Below are 26272 nucleotides of genomic sequence, written 5' to 3'. Positions count from 1 at the left end.
AAAAAAAAAAAAAAAGAAAAAGAAAAAGAAACACAAAAACATGTGTGTGTGTCTCTATATATATATAGAGACACACACACACACAACACACACACACACACACAATATGTCCTCAGCTACACAAAAATATATGTTAAAATGCAAAGTGGAATTATGGATATTCTTACTACTTTTCCTTTTTTTTTCCAAACTTTCTTCTGCTTTTTACCATTTGAAAATCAGAAAGAAAAAAAAGAAAGAGGTGCTTAGTAATCCATCATGATAAGCAGGATTATAAAGCATAGTTTGATAAGATAATCAGAAAGTTAGATTTCAGGTATAATTAATTTCTCATTTTGACTATTTATATGGCAAATGATGTCTTAGAGCCCTCCTCAATTGGAATAATAAAAAATAAAATTACTTTTGCATTAAGTACTACAAATTTCTAGTTTTCCAGAGTCTGTCTTAAAATATGGCTTCCAGAAATGAACATAAAAATTACATATGCCATCTGATCAATTCAAGGTAGGAGCATGACATTCTGAGATTCAGATAGTATACATGTATTAAGGAGATCTATGGCATCGTTTAGTCTGGTCTAAGGACTGAACTAATCATAACTTGGTTCTCATTTATCAAATTCTATCAAATTTTTTTAAAGAAATAAAAATTTTAATACCTCTTCCATCATATCATTCCATTTCAACCGTTCAAAATAAGGTGCTAATGCTAAAACCCTTCTTTCTTCCAAGTGTTGTATGAGACTTTTATATGCACTCTGAATCACTGTTTCATTCTGTAAAAGGGAGAAAACCATGACAAATACATTAAATAAAGTGTTACCTGCCTATAAAAAATGAGACACTTCATGCAAATCAAAACCATAATGAGATACCATCTCCTGCCAGTCTGAATGGTGATCATTAAAAAGTCAAGAAACAACAGATGCTAGTGAGGTTGCAGAGAAACAGGAATGCTTTTACACTGTTGTTGGGGATGCAAATTAGCTCAACCATTATGGAAAACAGTGTGGCAATTCCTCAAAGATTTAGAACCAGAAATACCATGCGACCTAGCAATCCTATTACTGGGTATATGCCCAAAGAAATATAAATCATTCTATTATAAAGATACATGCATAAGTATATTCACTGCAGCACTACTCACAATAACAAAAACATGAAATCAACCCAAATGCCCATCAATCATAGATTGGATAAAGAAAGTGTGGTATATATACCCATGGAATACTATGCAACCATAAAAAGGAACAACATCACGTCCTTTGGAGTAACATGGATGGAACTTGATGCCATTATCCTCGGCAAACTGACAGAGGAACAGAAAAACCAAACACCACATGTTCTCACTTATAAGTGGGAGCTGAACAATAAGAACACATGGACACAGGGAGGAGCAATACACTGGGGTCTGTGGGAGTGGGGGTGGAAGAGAGAGCACTTTGAAAATTCTACAGGATAAATAGCTAATGCATGCAGGGCTTAATACCTAGGTGATGGGTTGATAGGTGTAGCAAACCACAAAGGCACACATTTACCTATGTAACAAACCTGCACATCTGCACATGTATCCCAGAACTTAAAGTTAAATTAAACTTTTTAAATGAGACATTTGAATTCTACATGTGTTATAATGTATACTAGTAAAATTACCCTGTTGTGTCTTTAGGACAATTTTTCTTAAGCTCTGATAAACATGTATATTTCCTGTTTGCCAAATTAATTTTTATTTCAGAATATAATGAATTGTCTTGGTATTATGGGGCTTTCAAAAATATAGAAAATTAAAGAAGGTAGTATGAACCCCCCATCCTGAACAACTAACAACATATAATACATCCATAATATTTATTGAGAATAATTTAAACAGTTCAAAAGGGGTGATAAAAATAACCTTCTTTTAGGGAAATACTTATAGATAATGAATTAGGAAGTAATTTTACAGAAAATAAAATCATCAATTTAAAAAGAAAAGAAGGCCAGGCATGGTGGCTCATGCCTGTAATCTCAGCACTTTGGGAGGCTGAGGCAGGGATATCACTTAATCCCAGGAGTTTGAAACCAGCCTGGGCAACATAGCAAGAAGCAAGACCCCAATTCTATTAAAAATAAATATATAAATATGGTTATTCTTAAGGAGAGACAAAACAAGATACTCGTATTGCATTTTTAAGTCAGAGTCTGGTATTTCTCAGGCAAAATAGAGACTTACTGGTAGCAATATCTGTTCTCAATATGAAAATGAAGTCTAGAGTCCAGGCACAGTGGCTCATGCCTATAATTCCAGCACTTTAGGAGGCCAAAGCAGGCAGATTACCTGAGGTCAGGAGTTTAAGACCAGCCTGGGCAACATTGTGAAACCCCGTCTCTACTAAGAATACAAAAATTAGCCAGGCACGGTGGCAGGCACCTGTAACCCTGGCAACTTGGGAAGCCAAGGCAGCCAGGAGAATTGCTGAACCCAGGAAGTAGAGGTTGCAGTGAACTGAAATCATGCCACTGCACTCCAGCCTGGGCAACAGAGCAAGACTCTATCTTAAAAAAAAAAAAAAAAAAAAAAAAATAAAAAAAAAAAAAACAACTGTAAAATAATTTAATGACAGAATAAAAGTAAAGCAAATAACTAACCTAAAAGCATGACAAACATCTGTATGTCTTAATTACCATGAAGGATGTTTGTCAAAACGTGATAAATTTTAGTTGGTTTTTATCGCCATATTGTACATTTAGAAGGCAATTTCCCAACCAAAACAAAAAATAAGGAGTCACAATTTCAAAGGGCAGAGATTTGCTACAAAAACTAAAAATATGAATTAGATTTAAAGATTATTTTTGATGAACTATTGAATGGCATACATCACCAGAATTCATTTCGAAATGTGAAAACTGGAACAAAACTAGATTCACTCATAAGATTAATGATATATTTTTTGACTCCCAAGTTTCAGAACATAAATACTGAATGCAGAAAGTAAAAAGTTCCACTTCAAAGTTTCCCTTCTTGTTAAAGAATAATAATAACAAATGTTAGAAATAATAGTTTGTTTTAAAGACTAACTTTCAGGAATAGATCCAAGATGGCCAAATAGGAACAGCTCTGGATTGCAGTTCCCAGCAAAAATGCAGAGGGTGATTAATCACTGCATTTCCAAATGAATTTTTACTGCCTGCAGACCAGGAGATTCCTGGGCAGAAAAGTGGCATGAGTTTCCAGCACTGCTGTTTCAGCCATCGCAGTGAGTTTCCACACAAAAACTCACACAAATACGGGTGCCATTTCAACTGGCGACTGGAACACCTAGGAGACAGAGTTGCCCATTCAACTGAAAAAAAGGGGGCTGAAACAGGCAGCCAGGTGATCTGGCTCAGCCAGTCTCACCCACACAAAGACTAGCAATGTGAAACGCTCTGGAATGAGAGTTTCACAGCAAGCACAGCTGGACCTGGGATGGTCCGGCTCTGTGGGAGGGAGGGCGTCCGCCATTACCAAGGAAGTCCACCATTGCCAAGGCAATCCGCCATTACAGAGACAATCCACCATTACTGTGGGAGACAGCCATTACCAAGGCAGACCACCATTACCGAGGCAGTTCTAACTATACTTCTATAAACAAAACTGCAAGGAGGTTCACACAGCAGCTAGGCAGAGCCCATGGCAGCTCAGCAACACCTCTGCTGGCAGACTGTGACTAGGATACCTCCTCGCTGGGCAGGGCAGCTCTGATAAAAGGTAGCAGCACATCAGGAACTTATAAATAAAGCCCCACCTTCCTGGGACAAAGCACCTGGGAAAAAAAAAAAAAAGCAGTTATGAGTTCTGCTGCAGCAGACTTAAACGTACCTGCCCAGCAACTCTAAACTGAACAATGGAGCTCACAGCTCAGCACTTGAACACCTATAAGGGACAGACTGTCTCCTCAAGCAGCTCCCCAACTCCCATATGTTTAGAGACACCTCATAAAGGAGAGCTCAGGCTGACATTTGGTGGGTATCATTCTGAGACAAAGATAACAGAAGAAGAAACTGGCAGCAACCCTTACTGTCCTGCAGTCACTGCAGGTGATCCCCAGGCAAGCAGGGTCTGGAGTGGACCTCCAGCAGTCCTACAGCAGAGGGGCCTGACTATTAGAAGGAAAACTAAGAAACAGAAAGAAATAACTTCATTATCAACAAAAAGGACGTCAACTCAGAGAACCCATCTGAAAATCACCAACTACAAAGACCACTAGTAGATAAATCCTCAAAGATGGGAAGAAACCAGCACAAAAAGGATGAAAACACCCAAAACCAGAATACCTCTTCTCCTCCAAGGGATCACAACTCCTCACCAGCAAGGGAAAAAGGCTGGATGGAGAATGAGTCTGATGAATTGACAGAAACAGGCTTCAGAAGGTAGGTAATAACAAACACCTCTGAGCTAAAATAACATGTTCTAACCCAATTAAAAGAAACTAAGAACCTAAAAAAAGGTTTGGTGAAATGCTAACAAGAATAAACAGCTTAGAGAAGCATATAAATTAATTGATGGAGCTGAAAAACACAACATCAGAACTTCGCGAAGTATATACAAGTTTTAATAGCTGAATCGACCAAGCAGAAGAAAGGATATCAGAGATTGAAGATCAACTCAGTGAAATAAAACAAGAAGGCAAGATTAGAGAAAAAAGAGTAAAAAAAAATGAACAAAGCCTCCAAGAAACATGGGATTACATGAAAAGACCTACTCTATATTTGATAGGTGTACCAGAATGTGATGGAGAGAATGAATCCAAGTGGAAAACACTCTTCAGGATATTATCCAGGAGAACTTCCCCAACCCAGCAAGGCAGGCCAATATTCAAGTCCAGGAAATACAGAGAACACCACAAAGATATTCCTCAAGAAGAGCAACCCCAGAGCACATAATCATCAGATTCACCAGGGTTGAAATGAAGGAAAAAATTCTAAGGGCATCCATAGAGAAAGGTCAGGTTACCCACAAAGGGAAGCCCATCAGACTCACAGTGGATCTCTTGGCAGAAACCCTACAAGTCAGAAGAGAGTGGGGGCCAATATTCAACATCCTTAAAGAAAAGAACTTTCAACCCAGAATTTAATATCCAGCCAAACTAAGCTTCATAAGTGAAGGAGAAATACAATCCTTTACGGACAAGCAATTACTCAGTGATTTCATCACCACCAGGCCTGCTTTACAAGAGCTCCTGACAGAAGCACTAAACATAGAAAGGAACAACCAATACCAGCCACTCCAAAAATGTACCAAATGGTAAAAAGCATTAACACAATGAAGAAACTGCATCAACTAACAGGCAAAACAACCAGCTAGCATCAAAATGGCTGGATCAAACTCACACATAACAATATTAACCTTAAATGTAAATGGGCTGAATGTCCTAATCAAAGACACAGACTGGCAAATTGGATAAAAAGTCAAAACTCATCTCACATGCAAGGATACACATAGGCTCAAAATAAAGGGATGGAGGAAGATTTACGAAGCAAATGGAGGGCAAACAAATGCAGTAGTTGCAATCCTAGTCTCTGATTAAATAGATTTTAAACCAACAAAGATCAAAAGAGGCAAAGAAGGGCATTACATAATGGTAAAAGGATCAATGCAACAAGAAGAGCTAACCATCCTAAATATATAAACACCCAATACAGGAGCACCCAGATACATAAAGCAAGTTCTTAATGATGTACCAAGAGACTTAGACTCCCACACAATAATAGTGGGAGACTTTAACACTCCACTGTCAATATTAGACAGATCAATGAGACAGAAAAATAACAAGGATATCCAGGACTTGAACTCACCTGGAGCAAGCAAACCTAATAGACATTTACAGAACTCTCCACCCCAAATCCAGAGAATATACAGTTTTCTTAGCACCACATCACACCTACTCAAAAATTGACCACATAATGGGGAGTAAATAGCCCAAAGTAATTTATAGATTCAATGATAGCCCCATCAAGTTACCTACGACCCTCATACCAAAACAGAGATATAGACCAATGGAGCAGAACAGAGGCTTTGGAGTCAATGCCACACATCTACAACCATCTGATCTTTGACAAACATGAAAAAAACAAGCAATGTGGAAATGATGTTGGGGAAACTGGCTAGCCATGTGCAGAAAGCAGAAACTGGACCGCTTTCTGACACCTTACACTAAAATTAAGTCCAGATGGATTAAAGACTTAAACATAAGATCTAACACTATAAAAACCCTAGAAGAAAACCTAGGCAAAACCATTCAGGACATAAGGCGTAGACAAGGATTTCATGACTAAAACACCAAAAGCAATGGCAACAAAAGCCAAAATAGACAAATGGGATCTAATTAAACTCCAGAGCTTCTGCACAACAAAAGAAACAATCATTAGAGTGAACCAGCAACCAACAGGATGGGAAAAAAATTTTGCAATCTACCCATCTGACAAAGAACTTATACCCAGAATCTATGAAGAGCTAAAACAGATTTACTAGAAAAAAAACAAACAAACCCATTCAAAAGTGGGTGAAGGACATGAACAGACACTTTTCAAAAGAAGACATATATGAGGCCAACAAACATATGAAAAAATGCTCATCACCACTGGTCATTAGAGAAATGCAAATCAAAACTACATTAAGATACTATCTCATGCCAGTTAGAATGGCAGTCATTAAAAAATCTGGAGACAACAGATGCTGGAGAAGATATAGAGAAATATGAACACTTTTACACTGTTGGTGGGAGTGTAAATTAGTTCAACCATTGTGGAAGACACTGTGGTGATTCCTCAAGGACCTAGAAATAGAAATCCCATTTGACCCAGCAATCCCATTACTGCGTATATATCCAAAGGACTATAAATCATTCTATTATAAAGACACATGCACACGTATGTTCATTGCAGCACTGTTTACAATAGCAAAGACCTGGAACCAACCCAAATGCCCATCAATGACAGACTGGACAGGGAAAATGCAGCATATATACACCATGGAATACTATGCAGCCATAAAAAACGATGAGTTTGTGTCCTTTGTAGGAACATGGATGAACCTGGAAACCATCATTCTCAGCAGACTGATACAAGAACAGAAAATCAAACACCACATGTTCTCACTCATACGTGGGTGTTGAACAAGGAGAACACATGGACACAGGGAGGGGAGAATTGCAAACTGAGGTCTGTTGGTGGGGGACTAGGGGAGGGACAGCGGGGGGTCGGTAGTTGGGGAGGGATAACATGGGGAAAAATGCCAGATATAGGTGATGGGGATGGAGGCAGCAAACTACATTGCCTTGTATGTTCATATGCAATGATCCAGCATGTTCTTCACATGTACCCCAGAATCTAAAGTGCAATAAAATATAAATACATATCTAAAAAAAAAAAGAAAGAAGACAATTTGATGGGGTCTCTTGCACCCTGCTGAGCATAATAGCTCTGGATTTTAATTATCCTTTCTAAAACAAATGGAAAATAGAATGCATCATCTTAAAAGAAAGATCTGTTGATTTAATGCAAATTTTGATCAGTGTTTCTAGAAAGCTATTGGCATTTGTATTCATTTTATTTTTACACTGTGGATCAGTGCCCGGCACAAACAGAATCTTATAGAATCTTGAGTCTAATACCCTTTGTATTGAAGGCCTGGCAATGCATTGTTATCTTTTCTGGGGTGAATGACAAAATGCAGTCCTTTACTTTTAAAAGACATTATTATTAAGGCCCTGGAAAAACACATAGTCATTTTCAATTAAAAATTAGTAAAAGAGAGACTCTAAATCAAAAATTTGTGCCAATGTTCACCTTTAATAACATTATGAAATCTCACAAAAATGTAACTAAAATTTAACCAAATTTGAGCAAACCTAGAGAAAAGGCTGTGTAGGGATGTTTGCTGCAAAATGTATGGTTTTCTCTGGATGGTGCTCAGGCTTTAACTAAGCCACATTGTGAAGTAACCATGATCTGTGCAAGGTCATGTCTCCCTTCATCATAAATCTATGTCCAAATGAAAAAGACAGAAGAATGAAATATGATAGGCACCATTTTGTGCCAGAAAAAATAGTAAGTATTGCTTTAGAGCAATGCACGCCTTTGAACTCTGTCTGCAACTTCATTACATTCTTATGGCATGGATATTTTTAATTTATAAATGTTATATATGTAGTATAAATTTCATTTATACCATAAATACTCTGATACAGATATTAGAGATGGTATCTCCAGATATGAGTTCGTTATGATGCACATACCTCTCCCAAAAAAGTGCCAAAAACACACAACTTAAAGTCCTCAAACTGACACATACATTTACACTTAGGTGTGAGAAAAATCTTACCTCTAGAGCACTTGTGGTTAGAAAGTCAAAACTTGCCAAAACAAAACTCAGTCTTCAGAATCTTCTTCCCTCATCATAGGATCAGAGCATTTCATCTGGCCTTCTTAAATCTAAGTCTTTAAAATGACTATGTTTCTTCTTTCTCTCTGTTTTTCCTAATAGTTGCAGCTCATATGACTTCTGAGTGTAAATATCTCTTATATCTACATGTAAACATGACTTTCTACTGACTATATTGTTATAGACAAAAATTATTTTCACAATCCTGTGTGTATAAGTATCTCCTACATCTACATGTAAACATTAAATGACTTTCTACTGACTATATTGTTATATTATAGATAATTATCTCCTATATCTACATGTAAACATTAAATGACTTTCTAATGACTGTAGTGTTATATTATAGATAAAAATTATTTTTGTAATCCTGTATATCCTATATCTACATGTAAATATGAAATGACTTTCTACTGACAAAAAATAAATAAATAAAGACTAACTTTCTTCATAGCCTTCTTGCTTTTTGCTAATAACTCCTTGTTAAGCCCTATCCTACATAGCTGTTAGACACAAGGGAATAAGTACATTCTATGTCCTTGTACTTTAACCAAGATATCTGTGCTGGACGTGCTCACAGGCATGTCCCAGCTCACAGCCTATGCCCCTTCCTTATTTGGACTTCCTCCTTTCCTTTTTTCTCCATTGCCTGTACTATATAGAAAAGTTTTAAGCGGTTAGCCAATGGGGTTCAGTTTAGATTGTGAGATCTGGCCCCAACCAATGGAGATCAGACACAGCAGTAAGGACCCAAAGCATAAGGAATAAATATGTCTGCCTTTCCTTTGTTCATTGTACTCTCGAGGCAAGATGGCTAATAGGAGCGCCCTTTCTGCAGAAAGTAAAATTGCCTTACTGAGAAAACATTTTGTCTGAAAGCTAATTTTTCCTTGCAGTACCTGGGAACAAGCATTCTGTCTCTAACACCTAATGCCAGATATACCAAAATAATGAACCTATCATAAAATTGAAATTCTAAAATGCTTTGAAAATTCTGAAGACTTCATGAGTTTATGTTAAGGAATGAAATTAATTCATTACTTCCTTTGTCAATCTTCATGTCTTTCTCATTAAGGATCCCTCCTCCATGTTTGCTATCATTTCACTGCCTACAGTCAACACATGAACCTCTTAACACACGGATTTCCAGTTAAATGCATTTCTTGCTTTCCATGATCTGGGCAGCAGGGCACCCTATGGCTAAATATACAGACACTAAAGACATACTCCTTTGTTGAAATCCACTGTCAACCTTTTATTAATAAAAGAAAATCACTTCTCTACTTATAACACTCTAACAAAAAAGAAGTCTGGATTTTCCACACCAATAATTCTCTCATTCTCTTCAGACACCACTGGGTGCCATACAATGGAATTCCATTCTGATAATAACCACCCTGAGTTAACACAGACCCCACAGGGTAAGGACTCAGTCCAACAAGACTGCCTCCCACTTCAGATGTGAAGCACAAGTGCTAGGCTTCGCATGCTGATGGACCAGCTACAAATCTGGGGTTCCCTCCTCACATTTGGTAATTTGCTAACATAGTTCACAGAACTCAGGAGAACTGGTTTGCTTACTATTAACAGTTTATCATGAAGGATACAATTGTGGAACAGCCAGATGGAACAGATGCACAGGGCAAGGTATGGGGAGAGGGGCAGTGGCTGCAGTAACTCCCTAGGTGTACCACCCCTCCCAGACCTTCCCAACCTGGGAGTTCAACAAACCTTAATGTTCAAGAGTTTTTATACATTTTAATATCTAGCCCCTCTTAGTCCCCTTCCCAGAGGTTGGGGGTTGGGACTGAAACTTCCAGCCTCTAATGGCTTGGTCCTTTTGGTGACCAGCCCAATGCTGAGGCTATCCAGGGCCCCCACCCTAGGTCACCTCATTAGGAAAAATTCAGATGTGATCAAAAGCAGCTCCTTACAAATAACAAAAGACATTATTATTACTCAAGAAATTCCAAGGGTATTAGGAGCTCTGTGACAGAAACTACGGATAGAGTGCGAATATATTTCTTATTATACCACAATAAGGTACTTAACATGAGCAAATTACTTTAATACTCCAAGTATTCTTTTATGGATGAGGTGATAATACCGTAATTAGATGTGCATAGATAGAGATAACAATACCACAAACCTTATAGGAGTACCCTGAGAACTAAGAGAAATTTAGGAAAAGGAATTGGCATAGTGCTTAATGAATGTCTATCATCATCATTGTTACCATTATTAAATTTATTACCTCTTCTCAGACTGCCTATTGTAGGTTCCACTAAGAAGACAGAAAGAATATTGAGTTAAAGATTTTGAGAATTAAAACAAAAAATCAGGAGAAAAAAATGAGAGTTATTAATGTCAATTACCTGCTTCAAAAAAGTTTGGTTTCTCTCTGTGCTTTCCATAATATGTGCATAAAGTCTGAGAGTATCAGATTCGTGCCCTGAAGAAAGCACAACATTGACTTTCATTCCCCAGGAATGTATGATTAAGAAGTTAAAAAGGTACGTTTGTAAATCACTCAGGCCTTCCTCTGAAACTATCAGAAAATATGGGTAATGCTGTTCCAAGAATAACTTCCAATCTTGTGATAAGCATCCAGAAAACTCCGTTTGCACATCAATGTTGGTGTTGTGTTGAAGGTGGAGAATTAAAGCAGTTCTCAATGAAAGAAATTCAGGAAAATCAAAATATGCACATTCAGCATCCTGTGGTGAGAAAGAAAAAGTATGTCATTTTGAAATCTTGCTTTAGTGATTTGTTAATTCTGTTGCTTACAGCACAAAGGCATATAGAATCAAACCCACGTGATCTAATTGTTTTTCTCAAGGGCCTTAAACTTGACTCATTTCACAATTGTATGCCACAAGTCAAAATGTGGATTATATAGACTCCTCTCCTTTATTTGAGCAGGCATACGTTACTACTTCACTTCTAATTTTTTTACTTTATGTTTAAATAGGGATCAAAGTAGCAAGTGGATAGATATATTTCATCTGAAATGAGAAGCTGACGTGGATCACTATTAGCAGATATGTTCCAGGTGATGCGTCTCCTCCTTAAACAATGTAAATCTTTTCTTAGCAAATCAAAATTTCAATTTTTCAAATTTACAAGAAAAAAAACCCCATTAAAAAGTGGGCAATGGACATGAACAGACACTTTTCAAAAGAAGAAATACATGCCACCAATAAGCATATTTAAAAAGCTCAACATCCCTGATCATTAGAGAAACGCAAATCAAAACCACAATGAGAAACCATCTCATACCAGTCAGAATGGCTATTATTAAAAAGCAAAAAATAACAGATGCTGATGAGGTTGCAGAGAAAACGGAATGCTTAACACTATTGGTGGGAGTATAAATTAGTTCAACCATTGTGGAAAACTGTGGCAATTCCTGACAGATCTACCATTCAACTCAGCAATCCCATTACTGTTTCATCATAAAGACACATGCATGTTCACTGCAGCACTATTCACAATAGCAAAGACATGAAATCAAACTAAATCATTGATAATAGACTGGACAAAGAAAATGTGGTATATATACATCGTGGAATACTATGCATCCATAAAAAAGAAGGAGATCATGTCCTTTGCAGATACGTGGATGGAGCTGGAGGCTATTATCCTTAGCAAACAAATGCAGAAACAGAAACCAAAAACCGCATGCTCTCACTGACAAATAGGAGCTAAATAATGAGAACATATGGACACAGAAAGGGGGACAACAGACACTGGGGCCTGCACAAGGCTGGAGGGTGGAGGGTAGGAGGAGGGAGAAGATCAGGAAAAATAACTAATGGGTACTAGGCTTAATATCTAGGTGAAGAAATAATCTGTACAACAAACCCTGATAACACAAGCTTACCTATAGAACAAACCTGCACATATACCCTGAACTTAAAATAAAAGATTAAAAAATCGGTTTTTAAATGATATTGACAATCTAGTCTATTAGACTGTCAATATTTAAGAAGAAACCTGACTTTCCTATATGTATCGATCAAAACACTGCTTTTACTTTTAATGGTGCCAAAACTAACCACCACCTGCAAAAAAAAAAAAAAAAAAAAAAAAAAAAAAAAAAAAAAAAAAAAAAAAAAAAAAAAAAAAAAAAAAAAAAAATCCTATGTAAAAAGATTAAACAAATATAGACTAGAATTCTTAGAAGTAAAACAACAATTGCTTCTAGGAGTAGGATAAGGGAATGTGCTCATAATATACTTTTGTATTTGGGTTGACATTTGTTAAAATTTGAAGCCATTCAATCTGTAATTTTTAAAAAGCATAGTATAATACAACTGTTGAGGATATTTATAGAGATCAATCCAAATAAAGATAGTGCCTCTATTGAATTTGCCATTCTACTGGAATGTAAATACAATTTCTTCTCAGTTTTGATCCTAAAGTGCTTCCTAGAATTTAAGAATAAAAATTCAGGGAGCAAAAAAGATTGTTGAGAGAAGTTTGCCTCCTACTTCATGTTCCTAGGTGTCCTTAAAATAAATATCTGTTTTTGCAGATAAAAATTAATTTTAGCTATCAACTACTCTGACTTAATGACATTTCTAGAAGATTATATTCAAGAACTGTAGACTCTATATTATTTCCAAGAACAGACGGTACATTCACCAAAATAGGCCATATATTGGGCATCAAAACAAATCCTAATAGATGTGTAAATAACTGAAATTGGAATTAAATTAGAACCACAATGGAATTAAATTAGAAATCAATAATAACACAAATAGAAAAAAAACAAGCATTTATACATTAAAACAATACTTTTTTAATTTTTTAAATTATCCATAAGTGACATAATTGTAGAAACAGGATTTCACTCTGTTATTCAGGCTGGTCTTACACTCTTGGCCTCAAGGGATCCTCCCCTCTCAGCCTCTCAAAGTGCTCTTATTACATGTGTGAGCCAGCTCACCTGGACTAATTGCCCATATTCATGGAGTACAGGGTGATATTTTGATATACATGTATATAATGTGTAATGATCAAATCAGAGTAATTAGTGTATTGATCACATCAGACACAATTATTTGTGTGTGTGCATGTGTGTGTGTGTGTGTGTGTTGAAAAACATGCCAAATCTGCTCGTCTAGGTATTTGAAAAAAAATGCAATAAATTACTGTTAATTATAGCCACATTATTGTGTAACAATGTCCTCCAAGGTCATCCATGTTGCCACAAATGACAGAATTTTATTTTTTTATAGCCAAATAGTATTATATTGTATATGTATACACCACATTTTCTTTATCTATTCACCTGTTGATAAACACTTGGTTTGTTTCCATATATTGGCTATATGTATAGTGTTGTAATAAACACAAGAAGGCAGATATCTCTTTAACATAATGATTTCCTATCTTTTGAATATATACCTAGTAGTGGGATTAATGGTTCACATAGTAATTCTGGTTTTCATTTTTTGAGGAACCTCCATACTGTTTTCCATATTACTGAGTTAATTCACATTCATACCATCAGCAAATGAGTTGCCCTTTCTCTACATCCTTACTAGCATTTTTTTTTTGTCTTTCTGACAATAGCTATTCTAATGGGGTGAGATGCTATCTTATTATGGTTTGGATTTGCATTTCTCTGATGAATAATAATGTTGACTATGATTTCATATACGTGTTGGTCATTTGTATGTCTTCTATTGAGAGATGTCTACTCAGGTCACTTGCCCACATTTTAATTGGATTATCTTTTTTTTACTTTTGCTGTTGAGATGTTAGAGTTCCCTGCTTATCCTGGATATTAATTCCTTGTAGAATAAATAGTGGTAAACATTTTTCCCATTCTGAAGGTGTCTCTTTTCTCTGTTGATTACTTCCTTTGCTATGCAGAAACTTTTTAGTTTGATATAATCCCATTTGTCTATTTTTGCTTTTACCACCTGTGCTTCTGAGGTCTTCATAAGATCTTTGCACTAACCAATGTCCTAAAGAATTTCCCCTATGTTTTCTTCTAATAGTTTCATAGTTTTGGGTCCTACATTTAAGTCCTTAATCCATTTTGAATCGATTTTTTATGTGGTGAAAATGAGGGTTCAGTTTCATTTTTCTGCATGTGAATATCCAATTTTCTGAGTACCATTTGCTGAAGACATTGTCCTTTCAATTGAACGTTCTTGATGTTTTGGTCAAAAATCATTTGGCTGTAAATATGTGAATTTATTTCTGGGTTCTCCATTCAGTTTCATTGGTACAAATGTCCATTTTTATTGTCCATTTTTATGCCAGTACCATGCTGTTTGGGTTACTAGAGCTTTGTTGGATACTTTGAAATCTATCAGTGTAATACCTCCAGCTTTTAAAACAACAAACTCCTAAATAATCCACTGGTCAAAGAAAAAAGAATGACAAGAGATGTCAGAAATTATTTCTAATTAAATGGTAAAAAAAAAAAAAAATGCAAATTTGTGATATGTGGCTAAAACATGGCTTACAAGAAAATTTTTACAGTTCATAAATAGAAAAGAAGAAAGAGCTTGGCTTAAAATTTCAACTTAAGAAGCTTGTGGGAAAAAAAGTAAGAAAAATCCAAGAGAAACAAATAAAGACAAGAGTAGAAATCAGTGAAATTAAAAAGAAAAAAAGACAATACAGAAAATTAACAAAATGAGAAAGCTAGGTGTTTGAAAACATCAACAAAATTGATAAATCACTAACTAGATTAATCAAGAAGAAAGAAGACACAAGTTAGCAGTATAAAGGATAAATGAAGGCAGAATAAAATGGAAATTATCACAGTAGGGAATCTGTGAGGCTGTGTCACATACAGCAGATATGGCTTTCATACATGTTTTAAAAAGTTAACTCCTTATTTTCCCTTAGCAGTATATCAGGTTATAGAATCAGAGATATAACAATGACAAATGGCATTTTAATTTGTAAAATTATGTAATGATACTTATCATTTGGAAATAGAAAAATAAAAATCTATTCCCTCACCAGATGTGAATTTCAAGTACAGCAGTTGCTTTGAAGAGTTAATGTCATGTTTCTGATGAGTACCCTCCTGTCATTGCATCATTGGTTGTCACTAGCAGCTGGCCAAAAAAAAAAAAAGTCTTTTGCTGTATTAGTCAGGATTTCTGCAGTTTATGTTTCAAAACTGGTTTAGAGTATCTGGGTGATGGGTATATATGGTCCATGTATCCCTTTTTGGAAAGCTATAGTTACAGTCTGTGTGCTTTGTAGCCTGTTACACAGAAAGCAGCAGATAATCAAAGATTTAAGGGACAGAGACAGCTGCCAGTCGACAAAATGGGACTGTAATGTGAAAGTTTTTAGAGGGTTTTTGGTTTTGTTCTAACAAAACATGTTCTAACATGTTTTGTTAGAATACATGTTGGTTTTGTTCTGTTCTTCTTTTCCTTAAGACAGGAACCAAGCTTACATATAAACTGTCGGTAATTTTAGTTTCCTTCTGTGTCATTCAGTGTAAAACTGCATAATTTGGAAAAAAAAAATGAAAAAATAAATCTTTAGTAGCTAGGCACAGTGGCTCATGCCTATAATCCCAGAACTTTGAGAGCCCCAGGTAGGTGGATTGCTTGAGTTCAGGAGTTGGAGACTAGCCTGTGCAACACAGCAAGACCCCATCTTTTCAAAAAATACAAAAATAAGTCAACCATGTTCACGGCTGTAGTCCCAGCTACTCAGGAGGCTGAGGTGGAGGATCACTTGAGCGCAGGACACAGAGGTTGCAGTGTGCCAAAATAACACTACTGCATTCCAGTTTGGGAGTTAGAGTGAGTCCCTGTCTTGAACTTTAAAAAAAGAAAATTTAGCTTCTGTTCAAAAAATAAAAATAAAAGAGGGACCTAACTAACACTAACATCACTACAAATCTTTAGGCAATAAGAGGAAAATAAGAGAATGTTATATGCAACTTTATGCCAAAATATTAGATAACTTAGATAAGATGGGCAAATTCTTTGACATATACAATTAACAAAACTGACACAAGGTAAAACAAAATATCTAAATGGCCCTACATTTATTAAAGAAATTGACTTTGTTATCAGAAATTTTCTTCAAAGGAAAACTCCAGACCCAAATGCTTTCACAGGAAAATTTTATCAAATTTTATCAGATTTGTCTGAGGAAATAATACTAATCTTACAAAAACTTTTTCAGAAAACAGAAGAGGAAAATGGGCTTTTCAACACATTCACTAAATCAGCATGATCCTAATACCAAAACCAGACAAAGACACTATAAAAAATAAAATAAAACTGGCTGGGTACGGTGGCTCACACTTGTAATCCCAGCACTCTGGGAGGCCGAGGCTGGCAGAATCCTTAGGTCAAGAGTTCCAGACCAGCCTAGCCAACACAGGGAAACACTGTCCCTACTAAAAATACAAAATCATCAGCCAGGCATGGTAACGCATGCCTGTAATCCCAGCTACACTGGAGGCTGAAACAGGAGAATTGCTTACACCTGGGAGGCAGAGATTGCAGTGAGCCAACACTAAGCCATTGCACTCCAGCTTGGGTGACAGAGTGAGACTCCATCTCAAATAAATAAATAAATAAAATTACAGATTAATATTTTTCACGACTATATACTTAAAAAGCTTAAAATATTGGGAAATCAAACTCAGCAATATATTAAAGAAAGTATCTATCATGACCAATTGAGACTTTCCCAGGAATAAAAGATTGAATTGAATTAATATTTAACAATCTCTTAATGTAATCTACCAAATTAAGAAAATAAAAGAGGAACACTCTATCAGAATTTCAATACATGTAGGAAAAGCATTTTTTTAATGTAACACCTGTTCATTATAGAAATTCTCAGAAAACTTAAGAAGAAATTTCCTCAATTTGATAATAGGAAAAGCATTTTTTAAAAATGTAACACCTGCTCATTATAGAAATTCTCAGAAAACTTAAAATAAGAAGAAATTTCCTCAATTTGATAATGGGTATATATAACTACAGCTAATATGACACCTAGCAGGGAAATAATGGACGCTTTCCCTTTAAGATCAAAGACCAGGTAAAGATGCCCACTCACTCTACTTCAACATTTACTAGAAGTGCCAGTCACTGTAATAAGGCAAGAAAAAGAAATTTTTTTAAATTGAAAAATAAGAAATAAGCATATATTTATTCACTAAATATTTTGAAAAATCTAAGAAATACACAAATCAGCAACTAAAATTAATAAGTTGCTTTGATAAGATTGCAGGATACCAGTTAACAAAAACCAATTCTACTTCTACATACAAACAGCAAAAAATACAAAATTTTTTAAAAGTTCAATTTATGATAAGATCAAAACATGAAATATCTTGAAATATATTTAGCAAAAGATGTGTAACATCTCCACAATGAAGACTACAAAACTGATAAGAGAAATTGGAGATCTTAAATAAAAAACGGCTACATATTGTGTTCACTAACTGAAAGACTATATTGTTCTACAAATGTAATGACTATCAATTATAACCCCATTGTTCTTTTTAAATAGAAATTGGTAAACTCATTCTAAAATTTGTGTGAAAATGCAGAGAACCTAGAATAGTGAAAGTTAAAGAAGAACAAATGGGTTTCAAGATTTACTATAAAATTACACGAGTCAGGACATTGTGGTACTGATAATTTGTTAAATCTTTTGATGGAACATAGCAGAAAGCCCAGAAATAGACCCACACATATATAATCATTTGATTTTTGATGAAGAAACCAAAGCATTCTACTGGTAGAAGAAAAACAGTCTCCACAATGGATGCTGGAATAAATGAACCTCAATTCCTAATTCACACCACACAGACACAAAAATTAATTCAAGACATATCATAGACCGATGTAAAAGCTGAAACTACATGCTTCTAGAATTATTAATAAGTATAGGAGACTATCTTCATGACTATATCTTTATGACTAAGAGACAGGCAATGATTCTTATCAGGATATAGGCACAATAACCATTAAAGAATAATAAATTAGACTTCATCAAAACTAAAATATCTGCTCATCCAAAGCTAGCATTAAGAAAACGAAGTGGCAAGCCACAGACTGAGAAAATATATTTGCAATAATATATATGACCACATGTTGTACACAGAATATATCCAGAACTACTACAACTCAATATTAAAAAGATAAAGAATTCAATTTAAACCAGTCAAAAGATATGAGCAGATGCTTCACAAGTGACAGTATACAGATGAACAATAAGCACTTGAAAAAGTAGGCAACATCATTAGCCATTTGATAAATACCAATTGAAACACAGGAACATCACACTACACATCCACCAAAATGGCTGGACTGACCAAATACAAATGTTTGCAACTACATGGGGCACCAGAAACTCTTAGTCATTGCTGGGGTGAGTATAAAAGGGCACAATGACCTTAGGAAAAGTTTTGGCAGTTTTATAAAATATATTTTCCAATCACAGATATATGCATAAGGAAAATGAAAACTTACATCCACACAAAGACTTGTGTGTAATTGCACATAGTACCTTTATTCATCTAGGTAAGATATTGAAAGAGCCTGTGTTCACTCAACAGGAAAATGGGTAAACAAACCATGGTACATTTCTACAATAAAAACCTTACTCAAAATTGGTAAGAGGAACAAAATACTGATACACACAACAAAATGGATACCTCTCAAAAACATTATGTTGAATGAAAGAAGGTTTATACAAATAGTTCATACTGTAAAATTCTACTTATTAAAAGTTCTAGAACTTTGAGAGGCCGAGGAAGGCAGATCACCTGAGGTCAGGAGTTCGAGACCAGCCTGACCAATATGATGAAACCCCGTCTCTACTAAAAATACAAAAATTAGCCAGCTGTGGTGGCATTGACCTGTAATCCCAGCTACTCAGGAGGCTAAGACAGGAGAATCACATGAACCCAGGAGGCGGAGGTTGTGGTGAGCAAAGATTACGCTACTGCACTCCAGCCTGGGCAACAAGAGCAAAACTCCATCTCAAAAAAAAATAAAATAAATAAAGTTATAGAATAGGTAAATCTAAATACAATAGAAAGGATTTAAACAGTGGTTGCTTCTGAGGGATGGAGTGAGGATGAACTTGATAGGGATATGAGAAGACGCCCTGTGGAACAAAAGTTTGGGTTATACACGCACACCTTTGTCAAAGCTCAATGTACTGGTAAACACTATGCACACTTGGAAGCTCATTAAATGGCATTAGGTTGGTGAAAAACTTTTTGTAATACATTTAAGATCTGTGCATTTCACTTCATGCAAATTTGACCGCCAAAAAAAAAAAAAATCTTGCAGATAAGTACTGAACTCTGGTTAATGGCATGTATGCTTAAATGTTTAAGAGTAAAATGCAATGTCTACAACTACTTTGAAATGTACCCCTCCCCAAAAAAAAGGAGTTATTCAAAGGCATGGATAAGTTTACAGATATAATAAAATGTAATTGTATGATTTAGATGGTGGAGATATAGATATTTGCTACACAACCTTTCAACTTATCTATATTTGAAATTTTTATAATAAAATATTGAAAACTAAAGAATGGGCTTCCTGGTGCTTACCACACACTGAATTCTTACACTGACTATATAGAAAGGGAGCTAGAGTAAACCTACCTATATATACTTCAGCCCAGACCTTGTGCCTGCTCTATATTGTGGATGTGCGAACATACAGTTGAGAAAAAAAAAAAAAAAAACTTAATAAATAAAAAATAAAGAATGGCTATCTCTGAGTAGTGAAATCATGGGTAATATTTTCTTTTGTTAATCTGCCTTTTTATATTTTCCATGATGACATGCTTCATTTTAAGCAAAATACTCTTTAGCTTAAGAGATTTCAGTTATAGTTTTCAAAGGATTAAAAAGACATCAATCATCATATATTACCTTGAAGAAAACTATAGAAAATTGTCCTCCGTTACTCATAAGATCCGCAAGATAGCATTCAACCAGATAGAAGAAATGGAGATTCTGTCCCCACTTGAATGATTTTACACATAGGCATGTGACAAGCAAGGAGTCTCCATCAATCACAAAAAAATTAGATTCCACGAAATCATTTAATATGCTGGAATACCTAAAATAAAATAGAATAAAAATCACAGATGATTTCCACAGAGACTTTGTTGCTGTTGTTATTATTACTGCATAAGCTACTATTTGTTGCATGCCTCATGTCAGTCTACGATGTCTTTTCAAATACAGTACTTCATTTAAGCAACTGTCCTTTATAAGAAGGAGATAGCACAATTACTATTTTATTACAAGAAAATTAGGCCCAGAGAGACAAAGGAATTTATCCAATGCTAAATGGCAGAGCCAGGATTTGAACTTGAGAATATGATTCTAAAGGCTGTTATTCTGGATAAGCGCATATATAACCCCCAGCTCCAGAAGTCTGATTGCTTTAGGAAATAATCTGTTCAGTGACAGCCATGACAACTCTAGGAAGACGAGTGCATTCCCATCATCTCCAAGCTGCTCCAAGACAAATAGTTGAGTGATCCTGTATGTGTATATGGGTTAAGAGCTATAATAGTATAGCTCTTTCTTTTTTAATTCACATACTTACCCAGCTTTTGGCATTTCATACAAAATTAACTCTGTCATTTTCCTGAAAAATACTGCATGATCCTTTAACCCTAAAAAAAGAGATTTTGAACCATCAATATGTTTACATGTATATATAATTTAGTAATTATTAAGAAAAGGAAATATGGATATCCAATTACTTTGTAATATTACTGAATCTCAATATCTCACAAGATTGTTGTTTTATAGACTGCTAATATCAAAGATTAAGAATTACCCATTGTTGCTGCTTCTGGGGCTACAGGGTAGAAGAGTAGAAGTGGAATTTATTAAATATGGCTGATATATTTTATTTTGGCACCTCTAAAATGCCTATATTTGCTGTGAATGGCACCCCTGTAACAAAAGAAAAAAAATTAGAACTCTACTTATTCCTAAAACAAAGAAAATGAACCCAAAAAATATGGTTACAATTTCCACAGAGCAAGCAGTCTAGTAAAAAAGCAAAGATTGATCAAATAATCATACAAAGAATTTCAAACCACAAATGTGAGAAAAGGCACAGATGTGGGTGTGGCTTCCCTAAAGAATTAATGCATGAGCTGAGATCTGAAGGAAAGAACGCTCCCTTATAGTTAATTTGCCCCTCAAAAAGCAACACAAAGTATTCTTGGCAAAGGGAATAGCATGTGCAAAGGTCTTGTGACAGGGGACAGTATGGAAAGTACCAGATTCAGAAAAGACATTAGTGTGGCTGCAGCAGAGGGTAAGGCTGTTTCAGATAAGGTTAGAGAAAAGGATAAATAAGGTCAGATAAGGATACAGAAAAAGGTCAGCTAAGGATAGAGGAAAAGGAAGCTATGCAGTCTTTTAAGGAATTTTAAGGTGTTTCGTCTTTACCTTCAGGTCACAATTCAGCCATTGATGGGTTTTAAACTGGTTGTAATTTGATCACACTTGCATTTGGTAAACATTACTCTATCTTTAGTACAGAGAAGAGATTGGATGGGGAAGTACATAGAGAAAGCTACTGAAATTATCCTGCAGAAAGACGATGGTGGTTTGAACTAATGTGATGCTATTCAGACGTGGAGAGATGTGGATTTATCAGAGGGACATTGTGAAGATAAATGTGACATAGTTTGACAATAGATTCCACATGGGAAGGGAGAGGTGGGGGTGTCATGGATGACGCCTCAGATCCTAGCAAGAACAAGAGGATGGATGATGGGGCTTGGACAAAGCATGCTAAAAGGTGGCCAGGTTTCTGGGCTAGAAATAGAAATATGAAGTCACTTGATTACTAAAGATAACTGACGAAATGAGTATATATCACAGGTAGAAGAAATCAGTGAAGGCTGCTGATTAGTAACTCTGGGTCACTCCCAAAATAAGTTTCTGGCCACTACTGATCACTCCCAATGAAGAAGGGAATTAAATAATAGCAGTAATAGTAAAAACAAAACCTTAAAATTTGTAGTTCCTATATAAAAAATACATTTTGCTGTGTTGTATGCTTTTAATATAAAACCTAACCCCTAGCACTGCTTAAAATTAACTTCCTCCCTGTACAACCTACCTTATCTATTCTTCCCACATTCTCAGCAAAGTTCCCAGGCATCTCAAGACTCCTGTTTTCCTTGCTAACCAGCTGCAATGTCACAGGGCAAGATAACACCCAAAAAATCTACAATGAGTTCCTCAAAACGCTATTTTTCAAATGTGATATACATCACAAGACATGTTACAAATTAATTAACTATTCTTTGTTCTGACTTCTGTAAACCTGTTAGCTGCTATGTCATCTTGGATGTATAAAAGTACCCCATTTTCTTTCTCTGGGCCTCAGCCTTGGGATGCTAATCTGCTGAGCCGGTGGGCACCTTAATAAAATCCTCTTGTTTCATCCATTGGTCTCTCCGGTCTCCAGGACATTCTGTAACACCAAAATGAACCATTTGCACTCAAATCCCTGTTTTGGGAGCCGATTCTGGGAGAACTCACGTCTTCACTTCATACCAACCATAAAGAACAGCAGCAAAATATAGAAACTCAATATTGCCACAGGATTGGTAGGTAGAAAAGTATTTATAGCCAAAGTAAGTACAGTCTCTGTGAAACTGAAGGGACAGAAAGCAGAATGCATTTATTCAACAACTACTGAATGAACAAACACCTGCTGCGTGACGGCACTGCTCTTGGGCGCGGGAGCACACTGAAAAGGACAAAAGTAGGCTTTGCTGTACTCTAGGAACTTATCATCTAGTAGAAAAAAAAATGAAACTTTAAATATGTAAAAGTTAAGTATGATTTAAAAAATAAAAGAGTTTTAATGAATTGGACAGGATTGCTACAGACAATATCTCCAAGAAAGTGACATTTTAGATGAGACCAGAAGGAGTGAGTGGAGTGGTCATTCAAAGACTCCCTCCCATTTAAGAGAGAGACAGGTTAGGAAAACCTCAATCAGCTTTTTTAGTAAGCACTGTAATTTTTAAAATGTATAATATCCATATAAATGTTAGGATCATCAGATATAAAATACTGATCAGACAGAAAATAAACACCAAAAATAAAGACAAAGAAATAAACAAACTAAAAAAATCAAAATATTCTAAAAAAAGCAGAAGAGAACTTTTAAAAATTCCGACTAGAATTTTCATAGAGAATCAAAGATATTGAATCTACGAAATAAGAACTTGCATGCTGCTGTTGAAAAGAAGAAAATATAGGAACAAGAAAGCACTCTTGAAAATTCAAATCAAAACTACATTGAGATACCATGTCACGCCAGTTAGAATGGCGATCATTAAAAAATGCAGAGACAACAGATGCTGGAGAGGATGTGGAGAAATAGGAACACTTTTACACTGTTGGCAGGAGTGTAAATCAGTTCAACCATTGTGGAAGACAGTGTGACGATTCCTCAAGGACCTAGAAACAGAAATTCTATTTGACCCAGCAATCCCATTACTGGGTATATATCCAAAGGATTATAAATCATTCTATTATAAGGACACATGCACACGTATGTTCATTGCAGCACTGTTTACAATAGCAAAGACCTGGAACCCACCCAAATGCCCATCGATCACAGACTAGACAGGGAAAATGTGGCACATATACACCATGGAATATTATGCAGCCATCAAAAACAATGAGTTTGTGTCCTTTGTAGGGACATGGATGAACCTGGAAACCATCATTCTCAGCAAACTGACACAAGAACAGAAAATCAAACACCGCATGTTCTCACTCATAGGCGGGTGTTGAACAATGAGAACACAGGGAGGGGAGCATCACACACTGGGGTCTGTCGGGAAGAAATAGGGGAGGGACAACGGGGGGGTGGGGAGTTGGGGAGGGATAACATGGGGAGAAATGCAAGGTGATGGGGAGGAAGGCAGCAAACCACACTGCCATGTGTGTACCTATGCAACAATCTTGCATGTTCTTCACATGTACCCTGAAACCTAAAATGCAATAAAAAAGCAAGATTGCAGATATGAAATAAATTATAAATTCAATAAATTATAAATTATAAATTCAATAACACAGAATCCCAAGTTAAAAGACAGAGTCCAGAAACACAATGAGATAAAAATAAGAGAAACATTAATACACATGAAAGATTGATCAAAGCTTATAGAAGCCATTAAAAGGAAATCCAGGAGGAAATAACTGGGATACCAGAATGGGTGATAAAAATAATCAAAAACATAAAATGAGAAGATGTAATTTAAGAAGACTGTCTCAGGGCCAAAGAAAAATATGAGTCCCTAGATTAAAAAGGTTCTCCAAAAACAAAACAAGTTTGATGAAAAAAGAGAAAGCTACAGCTAGATACATCCTGATAAAATTTCAGTGCTCCAAAGATAAAAAGAAAATCTAAAATCTGACAAAAGATATTTTAGCCACAAAAGAATGAAAACGAAAGAGGCATTAAGGTGAATAAGGACATGAGCTCTGAAATCAGGATGCCTGGGTTGAATTCCTAATTGTACAACTAACTAGTTGTGTGGCCTGAGTCAAGTTGTTTACCATTTTTGTTTCTGTTCCCTGTCTGCAAATTTAGAATAATATTATTATCCTAGGGTTGTCGAGATAAAATGTATTAACACATACACTGCTTAAAGAGTACCTGGACATAGTAAAAACTGATTAAAGTCAGCTCTTATAACATTATGATCAACACTGAATGCCCTGACACATGACCAGTGACTTACATCCTCTTTAATGCTTTGAAAAGTCTACTGTAATCAAGTTTTAATGATATAGGATGCTTTTCCTATTTGGATTTAATCACAAGACTTGACTCCATAATGAATACTATGTATATAATTATGTTATGGTTTTTGTTGTTGCTCAATTTTTATTCTAATATATATACTTAATTTATTCAGAGAACCAAAATGTAAATACTTTGAACATTGATAATATATTAAAATAGCTAACCAATTTGAGAAGTACTAAGAGGGAAAACTGGTAGGAAAAGAGTAGGAATGCTATTACTATCATTAAAAAATATATATATGGAGTCTAGAAATAGCATCCAAAGATAATGCTATATACTGAATATTTATGTCCCCCCTAAAATTCATATTTTAAAGCCCTAAACCCCACTGTGATGGTAATTGGAGAGGGGGGCTTTGGGAGATAATCAGGATTACAGGGGGCCATAAGGATAGGGCCCTTATCTGATAAGATTGGTGTCTTCTTAAGAAAACACATCTGCAACAGGACATCAAAAAGCTTATCCACCATGATTAAGTAGTATTCATCCCGGGGATGCAAGGCTGGTTCAGCATATGCAAGTCTATAAATGTAATTCACCACATAAACAGAACCAAAGACAAAAACCATACGATTATCTCAATTGATGCAGAGAAGGCCTTTGACAAAATTCAACAGCCCTTTATGCTAAAAACACTCAATAAACTAGGTACCTCAAAATAATAAAAGCTATTTATGACAAATCAACAGCCAATATCATACTGAATGGGCAAAAACTGGAAGCATTCCCTTTGAGATCTGGCACTAGACAAGGATGACCTCTCTCACCACTCCTATTCAATATAGTACTGGAAGTTCTAGCCAGAGCAATCAAGCAAGAAAAAGAAATAAAGGGTATTCAAATAGCAAAGAGGAAGTCAAATTGTCTCTATTTGCAGACGACATGATTGTATATCTAGAAGACCCCATCGTCTCAGCCCCAAATCTCCTGAAACTGATAAGCAACTTCAGCAAAGTCTCAGCATACAAAATCAATGTGCAAAAATCACAAGCATTCCTATACACCAATAACAGACT

General features: G+C 35.7%; 1 protein-coding gene and 1 non-coding gene across 4 annotated transcripts in view; one reads left to right on the top strand and one right to left on the bottom strand.

Annotated features, from left to right (window-relative positions):
- The window catches only part of LOC108288585 (probable ATP-dependent RNA helicase DDX60), a 271788-nt gene that overhangs the window by 237256 nt on the left and 8260 nt on the right, over nt 1–26272 (bottom strand). For 2 of the 3 annotated variants that reach the window (XM_017507564.2, XM_017507562.2), the window contains exons 2-6: nt 21240–21358; nt 21003–21072; nt 20318–20507; nt 10782–11123; nt 662–778 (exon numbers count right to left, since the gene is read on the bottom strand). In XM_017507564.2, coding sequence (XP_017363053.1) covers nt 662–778; nt 10782–11123; nt 20318–20507; nt 21003–21072; nt 21240–21243 — 723 coding nt within the window. In that variant the 5' untranslated portion in view covers nt 21244–21358. The remainder of the gene's footprint in view (nt 1–661; nt 779–10781; nt 11124–20317; nt 20508–21002; nt 21073–21239; nt 21359–26272) is intronic. The other variant, XM_017507565.2, reaches the window with a different exon arrangement.
- On the top strand, nt 19974–20103 carry LOC119468111. The gene has a single exon (XR_005196727.1). It is a non-coding gene; the product is annotated as a small nucleolar RNA SNORA51 (small nucleolar RNA).

Source organism: Cebus imitator, unplaced genomic scaffold (genome assembly GCF_001604975.1).
Source record: "Cebus imitator isolate Cc_AM_T3 unplaced genomic scaffold, Cebus_imitator-1.0 Scaffold378, whole genome shotgun sequence".
NCBI classification, from domain to species: domain Eukaryota; kingdom Metazoa; phylum Chordata; class Mammalia; order Primates; family Cebidae; genus Cebus; species Cebus imitator.
Note: the sequence above shows the minus strand (reverse complement) of the source record. Positions and strands in the feature narration are given on the sequence as shown.